The 8,574-nt window shown below is 47.9% G+C and overlaps 1 protein-coding gene across 1 annotated transcript; it reads right to left on the bottom strand.

Moving 5' to 3' along the window:
- Positions 1–8: 8 nt before the first annotated feature.
- Positions 9–8,442, bottom strand: LSM7 (LSM7 homolog, U6 small nuclear RNA and mRNA degradation associated). The gene is made up of 4 exons (XM_075611660.1): positions 8,195–8,442; positions 5,946–6,036; positions 4,553–4,624; positions 9–380 (listed from the first exon to the last, which is right to left on the bottom strand). Exons 1-4 carry the CDS (start codon positions 8,198–8,200, stop codon positions 238–240), a joined length of 312 nt encoding a protein of 103 aa, XP_075467775.1. The 5' UTR covers positions 8,201–8,442; the 3' UTR covers positions 9–237.
- Between the last annotated feature and the right edge of the window lie 132 nt (positions 8,443–8,574).

The following is an 8,574-nucleotide window of genomic DNA, read 5'->3' as shown; positions in this document are numbered from 1 at the left end:
ACCCGAAAAAGGTGTGAACAAAAAAATTAGAATATTTATTATATCAAGGAAATTACGACTTGACTAAAATAGCATATTTCTGCTATAAAAAAAAAAAGTCTGCATTCATGTTGCATGTAAAAAGAAAGAAAAGAAAAGACAAAAACATGATCTTCAACTTGAAGTTTGGTAAATCCCAAGGGAATCTGGCCGGGCAGATTGGACCTGAGGTGTGGAGTGGGCGAGACAGTGGCGGAGTTATCCATCCTGCTGCTGAACGAATGGGTTGGGGATCGCCTCCATGCCATCATGAGGGCATATTAGTACCACGGACGTCCCCCTGCAGACCACCAGCCCGAGCTGCCGCGTATCCTCTGTTAACTTGTACTGATCATCTGGGTCTGGAAAGGAAAAGGAAGAGGTTCTAGTGCAAATATGATATCACCATTAACTTGGTGCAAAGACAGACCATGTATCAAGAGATATTGCAGCTGTCTCACATGTACCAGTTGGAGGCTTTCAACTGGAGTATGTAGGAAGATTAAACATCCCTTAAACGTTTTATGCATTTCAATAGTTTAATAAAACCGCTTAGTATGGATTCACTTTTGAGGTTCATTGTTTATTCATCATCTCTCAAATAGCCGGGACATTAGAACATTAAAAGAGGTCTTTTTTTTTATTCTACATGAAGCAGGGGGTCTTCTGGGGCTGAAGCTGGACAAAGATCCTGGGATGTCCCGAATGCAAAGATTATTATGTTTTTGTTTTGACTTTTCCTAGTACATTCTAGGACAAACTCCCAAAAAACATGGCTGTATGTCACCCCAGTTATTGCCGCACTAAGATTTTTGCATAAAACCGCTGCATTCTTTTCCAGGTTGTAATAGGCTCTACACAAAAAACAGGTTTGTAAATACAGTGAATTTGGGGCTGGATATCACCTGGTGAGGGAAAAATAATTTAAAAAAAATAATTGTATATTAAAAAAAAAAAAAAAACACACAAAGAAGGAAAACTGCAGTACAAGTTAGGATTTGGAAAAATGGTAAATGTAGCAAACCCTGCTCCCCCCCCCTATACCTTTACAGGATGGGAACAAGTGGGTCCACCGAGATGAACCAGATTGTCAACTCCAGAGATATACCGGTAAAGGTATATACTGGTTTTGCGCTGGGTTTTAAGTATCCCATCATAAAAGGCCAATAGGAAGCCACAAGGGACGGAAGATTTAAACCCCCATTCTGCTTCCCCCGGAGGGGATTAAAATGCTAGTACGGTCACTGGTAGGCATCTCTGGACGGAATGGGACATTAGGTCGCTGCAACCGTCACTCACCCCGCTGCACCGTGACTCAACCCGCTCCACTGCTTCTAAGTTAAGTTTTATTACTGTTTAGGGTAGGGGGTTATTTAAGGGTTTAGAGATTTGGGTATGGGCTTAATTTAAGGGGTTTTAGGGTAAGGCACTTACTACAGCAGCAAAGTGGTCAGAGGGGCAAATCGTGGTGAAGTGCTGGCAGCCATATGGTCGCAGCGAAACGGCTGCAACCAAATGTTCTAGATCTCTGAAAGCATGGGGTTGTCGGAGCTAAATATTCCACTCCAGAAACTCCCAGTTTCCAGCCTGGGATTTTGACTGGCTTGCCAGAAGAAATTAACGTCAATGTTGTTCAAAGCTACAGTTTAAAGATACAAGAAAGAAAGTCACCTGCTCAAACCTCTAGTGCATTTACTAAGTAGAGGGGTGCTGAGAGGGTTAAACATATGCCAAACTATGTACATAGAGGTCCTTATATAGTCCTCAAGATGCCTTCTAATGACGAGAATCCGTGACCTTTTGGAGCCATCTCAGCCGCTGAGGGACGCTGAGGGAGTGCCAGCATTCCGCAAAGAACACGGAAGCGAAGAGAGACACGAGCTGGGGAAGCCGGGCGACGCGCTCTCCAGGCTGCTGCTGTGCTCAGGTTCAGGCCGCTGATGTTGTTTTATATGCAAGTACAGAGTGCTGTACAATTACTTTTATGCCAATACATCGATTTTTAAACACGTATTTTCTCTGTGTACTGAAAATCAATACGAGGGAAGGCACCACATCCCAAGAAGGGTTATCTGTTCCAGTTCCACATACGGGTTGATGTCCCCACGGTTAAAAACCCCAGTTTCAAGATTCCCAGTGACTGTGATAGACTAGGACTATTCTTCTAAAGAAACCTTTGTGCCTACACTCTGGGCCATGCGACTAGTGGCATTGATCACGTATACAACTAGCAATATTTCTCAAGACTATTTAGTAAATACAATATTAAAATATGTATATAGTGCATTTCTTTCATGATCCTGCGCTCCCCTTATCCAACCAACAACATTCCCTAAGGATCAAAGTTGGAACCTCATCGGTTGAGCAGCATATCATTTATTGAATATTTACCAACATTTGCTATTCACTACAAGAGAGCACCTTGGCTTTTCTTCTTTATACAATTAGATTCCTGCATTATTTTATTTATACCCAATAAATGTTACATTTTATTTAGAGGCTTAGAGGGCTACAGTTTAAGTAACAAACATATTTGAAGTGAAACTTCTTTGCTGGCGCCTACAGGGTATTCATGGGGAACAATCCTTGCGTTGTAACGTCACAATACTAATAGGCGCGCCCCGTCACGCAAAAAAAAACTGCTGGGTCTCGGCACACATGCGCAATGGCGACTGGACTCTGGCGCTTGGGACACACACACTTAGTATAACTATATACAGTAAGTGCAAATAGCTAAAAACAGGGGTGTGCCCAGCACGCACGTTCTAAGTCAAACTTCTTTGCGGTTTGCCTGACAGTTTTGAATTTTAATTAAAACTATCACCATCACAAATACAATATCTGTGACAAAACAGTGACCAAAGACAAAGAAGTTTCACTTCAAATGCGCGTGCTTGGCACACACTACTTATTAAGTTTTTCATCATAATAGGGGGGGGGACACCCCAATGTTGCACAAAACATCAGGTTGATGCATTGATGTTATTCATAATTTACATTTCTATTAGCTCAGAATAGCATTTGAGGTTACTTATTGAGCCAGTAATATGTGTTACAAAATCGAAATAAATTTAAAAAAAATAAAAGGAAGTGTACCTAGACGTATATAAGTGACTCAATAGAAGCCGATCCATGCCTTGCTTTAAAAAGGGAACAGGTACCTTTGTGTTCTAAATACTCCATTGCAAAAACAATATACACACTGGCTTACTCCAGGTAAAGTCTTACAATCTACACACAGTGTCTCATTCCTCCTTTAGGCCTCGGTCCCACTGCGCTCGTTGGCGCGGGCGGCCACACGCGAGTTCCCCACCAGCAGGGGAATCCTCCCGAGCCGGTCCCGGTCCCCCCTGGCGGCACAGCGCACTACACGCTGTGGCGCGTCAGCCGCTATGGGACACAAGAAAATGGTGATCCCTAGCGTTGACGCGTCACGTGGTTTGGCTGTGAGCCAATGGGGAGGGGAGGCTTCGGGAGGAGGAGAGGCTTCGGGGAGCGGGGAGGAGTGTGGAGTGACAGCAGCGTGAGTGCCTGTCTGTGTGTGTATGTGTCTGTGGCTGTCTCTGTCTGTGTGTGTGTGTGTGTGTATGAGTGCGTGAGTGCCTGCCTCTGTGTGTATGTGTGTGCCTGTGTGTGTGTATATGAGTGCTTGTGTGTGTGTGTGTGTGTTGCTTACCATCAGCAGCTCCAGCACGAGCCGTGGAGGGAGGGAGGGGAGAGTAGCGGGTTCCTCCACTCAAGCCACGCCCCCCTCCCTCTCCCTCCCACTCCCTACAGACCGCATATCGCGGTCTGTGTATGCCAGCGCCCCGCCTGTCTGCAGTGCGGGCGCGCTGACTCTGGGAGCGGGGCCTTAGCCTTACCCTCATGTTTTTAAATAGGTGATACATTGGGAGCTCCAGTAAAAAACTATTTAAATCCCCTGCAGCCTTTGCTCTGCAGCTCACCAACAGACTAGAAAGGTAAAACATTACATGCTCCCTTGGTTTTGATTCTACCTTTACTTTTGTAGACTTTCCCGATCATGCCTTACCATTCTTTAGCGGTAATGCAAATTCATGAAGTATTTATTGGTATCTTATGCAAGCCTGGAGGTACACTGCTAAAGACAGCTGAAATGCTGGGTCTAAGGATTCGAAGGTTGAAAAAAAGTTTTGCTGACCAGCATCAGGGAAAGATAAAGGGCTATTCATACCACATTCTCAGCAGACAGGCGAGTATTTCCCCTGGGAAAGTTTCCTTCCTTGTAACCAACGAAAACAGGACTTAGAATGTTTTTAAACGGGTTCCATGTAGGACACTTAACCCTTTTGCTACAATACGAACCCACAACAGCGGAAAAAAAACAAGGGGTTGCCAGGTTTCTTAGATCTGACTGCAGTGTTTAACACGTGCATCTAAACACACTTGTTTGGGGGTATGTAACATTACCCTCAGTGCTTGTACCCACAGCGTTTCTACCGCAATATTTGTTAGAAGAGCAGTTTCCAAAGAATGTAAAATTCTAATCAAGCTTTGCAGAACTTGCACTTACCTCTCATATACTCTATGGTGCCGTCAAGCACAAGATTCAGTAGCGGGTCAAAGCCTTTCAAGACCCCACTTGCTATAAAAAAAAAATATATATATTATATATAAAATCAGATTTGGGAGGGGGAACATCCAACACACACAGCTGTCCAGTCCCACATGAAAAAGGTCTCATCTGTATAATTGGCTTCCTTATAAAAATTCAAAGCCCCCTTGCGTGCCCGAGTGGTTATGGTACCAGAGTGGCCCTCCAGCACAGAGTCGTCACTTAACTATTAACCATTTTCCATGAAACGCAAGAGCTCCTACTGGGCAGATCGTATCCTGTGCTCCATGGGAAATCAGGACACGATCCAAGCAGGGAAAATACATCTCTTTCGGCATGATGTAGTCACGGTCACAGGGCACATACAGTGCCAGCCCCAATGATGTAGTGACCATGTCCTGAAGCACCCAAAGGGTTAAAGCAGAATCCCATACAGTTTTTCTTCTTCGATTAAATCTTACCTGAACCAAGATTTCTGTAGGGCTGTTCCATGCACGTTGTAGCTCTATGGCAACCCTGTCGCCATATTTGTAGGTTGTGTCAAAAGGGACACAAAAAAAAAAGGTAAAAATGAATAAAACCACTACGAATGCCTCCAGATAGGTTGAGAGGGAGCACACAGGGCAGCTTTATTCCTTTGTATCTCGCGAAAAATCGACATTAACGTCTTTTTGTCGGATACAAGTGTGATAGAGATAGAGGGGGCAAGAATAATTGATGCAAATATAGAACCTCATTATCAATTGACAACCCTGTCTTCACGTGGCGCCCCTCGTTTCTAACAAAATGGGCTCTGTCCATGGATCTTTTTAAAGTGACGTTTTCCGTGGAAGTCGCCTATACCCATCCGTGGATGATGAGGCGGAAAGTAAAGATAGATTTATATTATGTGTACAACCAACCTCACACTGATGAGACCCAAAAGGTTGAAACAGCTGTCTGTGAGTGGTTTCACTGGCTTTGCATCCAATCCCATGCTGAGCTTAAAAGCTGTGTGAACAGCGAGCATTAGCTTATAAGGGTTCCATGTAAAAATTAATTTCATGCAAAAAGTGGCACGGTATTCTCATTTGCATGTCATTTCCCAGAATCCCTTGCTGCAGTGGGAGCACTGTATGCGAAGTGATAATGGTTGAAAGTCAGGGTTGAAGACCTGTCTAAGACATGTGAATGTGCTCACAAGTGATCTTTTTATTTGAGAGATATAGATATATAAAAAAAAAATGTAAACACATTTCTGAATATGATCCAGTACGCCTCAAATGAATTACCACTCTGGTGTCCAGTATTCCTCAAGCCATGTTGCCTTGATAAGTAAATGAAATATTTTGCACCCTCCTGGGGCACGTACCTTCTCTCCCTCCCTGGAATTTCACCCGAATCGTCTTGTCAATGTATTTGGAGAGATCAAGGATGCTTTCCTTTTTCTTCTTTTCCTTATCCTGCAACAAGAAACATTTAATTTTGCGTTAAGGGATACAATATTAAAATCTATGTGAAGGAGGCTGGCGAGAGGTACATGTCCACCTGCGCATTAGGCTAAGGCCCCGCTCCCAGAGTCAGCGCACCCGCACTGCAGACAGGCGGGGCGCTGACATACACAGACCGCGATATGCGGTCTGTAGGGAGCAGGAGGTGGGCGGGAATGGGAGGCTTGACAGGGAGTGGGGGCGTGGCTTGAGCGGAGGGACCCGCTACTCCCCCCCCTCCCTCCACGGGCTCGGGCTGCTGATTAAAGATAAGTAAGCAACACACACACACGCAGGCACTCATACACACACACAGACAGACGCAGGCACTCACGCACTCAGGCAGGCACACACACACACACACACACACACACACACACACACACACACACACACACACACACACACACACACACACACACACACACACACGCACGCTGCTTTCACTCCACACCGCTCCCCGAAGCCTCTCCTCCTCCCGAAGCCTCCCCTCCCCATTGGCTTACAGCCACACCACGTGACGCGTCAACGCTAGGGATCACCATTCTCTTGTGTTCCATAGCGGCTGACGCGTCACAGCGTGTAGTGCGCTGTGCAGCCAGGGGGGACCGGGACCGGCTCGGGAGGATTCCCCTGCTGGTGGGGAACTCGCGTGTGGCCGCCCGCGCCACCGAGCGCAGCGGGACCGAGGCCTTAGGCCGGGGTGCGTGCCCCCGATTCGGGCACATTAGGAGGTGGGCGAGGTGAGCGCCCCCGATTCGGGCGCATTAGGAGGAGGTGGGCGAGGTGAGCGCCCCCAATGCGGGCGCATTAGGAGGAGGTGGGCGAGGTGAGCGCCCCCAATGCGGGCGCATTAGGAGGAGGTGGGCGAGGTGAGCGCCCCCAATGCGGGCGCATTGGGAGGAGGTGGGCGAGGTGAGCGCCCCCGATTCGGGCGCATTAGGAGGAGGTGGGCGAGGTGAGCGCCCCCAATGCGGGCGCATTAGGAGGTGGTGAGAGGTACGTGTCCCCGATTGCCGCGTATTAGGAGGTGGTGAGAGGTACGTGTCCCCGATTGCCGCGTATTAGGAGGTGGTGAGAGGTACGTGTCCCCGATTGCCGCGTATTAGGAGGTGGTGAGAGGTACGTGTCCCCGATTGCCGCGTATTAGGAGGTGGTGAGAGGTACGTGTCCCCGATTGCCGCGTATTAGGAGGTGGTGAGAGGTACGTGTCCCCGATTGCCGCGTATTAGGAGGAGGTGAGAGGTACGTATCCCCGATTGCCGCGTATTAGGAGAAGGTGAGAGGTACGTGTCCCCGATTGCCGCGTATTAGGAGAAGGTGAGAGGTACGTGTCCCCGATTGCCGCGTATTAGGAGTAGGTGAGAGGTACGTGTCCCCGATTGCCGCGTATTAGGAGAAGGTGAGAGGTACGTGTCCCCGATTGCCGCGTATTAGGAGAAGGTGAGAGGTACGTGTCCCCGATTGCCGCGTATTAGGAGGAGGTGAGAGGTACGTATCCCCGATTGCCGCGTATTAGGAGAAGGTGAGAGGTACGTGTCCCCGATTGCCGTGTATTAGGAGAAGGTGAGAGGTACGTGTCCCCGATTGCCGTGTATTAGGAGAAGGTGAGAGGTACGTGTCCCCGATTGCCGTGTATTAGGAGAAGGTGAGAGGTACGTGTCCCCGATTGCCGTGTATTAGGAGAAGGTGAGAGGTACGTGTCCCCGATTGCCGTGTATTAGGAGAAGGTGAGAGGTACGTGTCCCCGATTGCCGTGTATTAGGAGAAGGTGAGAGGTACGTGTCCCCGATTGCCGTGTATTAGGAAGAGGTGAGAGGTACGTGTCCCCGATTGCCGTGTATTAGGAGGAGGTGAGAGGTACGTGTCCCCGATTGCCGTGTATTAGGAGGTGGTGAGAGGTATGTGTCCCCGATTGCTGTGTATTAGGAGGAGGTGAGAGGTACGTGTCCCCGATTGCTGTGTATTAAGTGCGAGGTACGTGTCCCCGATTGCCGTGTATTAGGAGAAGGTGAGAGGTACGTGCCACTGAAGTCTGGTCATTAAGAGGGGATTAGATGTGTGTCCCTGATGTCTATGAAATAAAAAGGGGTGAGAGCGGTAAGCCACATAACACCACGCGCATACTTACCGCCATCTTTCCTCGCTGCTTCCAACAGCACTGGATCCGCCCACTTTAACCAGGCCCGGGAGGGGTCACGACTATTCCTCGCGCAACACACTCCTGCTGTTGAAGCGGCCTGCTTAGCTCTTTTTATTCCCTTCACACATACTACTATTTACTAACCCCGTGCAGTGGGAGGTTTTAACAGGCGCTTGCATCACGTTTCCCTTTATCTTCTTGGAATCGCCCCCCCTGCGGCGCCGCCGGGTTGGTAGAGTCATATTTCCCACTGTCCCTCCCACCTTTGAGTGACGGGTGATGTCACCGCGAGGGAAGGGTCTGTGTTTTACTATTAATATGTTTTGTTCTCCATCAATTACGACATAAAACAGCGTTAAAATGGCAAG

The sequence above is a fragment of the Ascaphus truei genome, chromosome 8, assembly GCF_040206685.1.
Source record: "Ascaphus truei isolate aAscTru1 chromosome 8, aAscTru1.hap1, whole genome shotgun sequence".
Classification (NCBI taxonomy): domain Eukaryota; kingdom Metazoa; phylum Chordata; class Amphibia; order Anura; family Ascaphidae; genus Ascaphus; species Ascaphus truei.
Note: the sequence above shows the minus strand (reverse complement) of the source record. Positions and strands in the feature narration are given on the sequence as shown.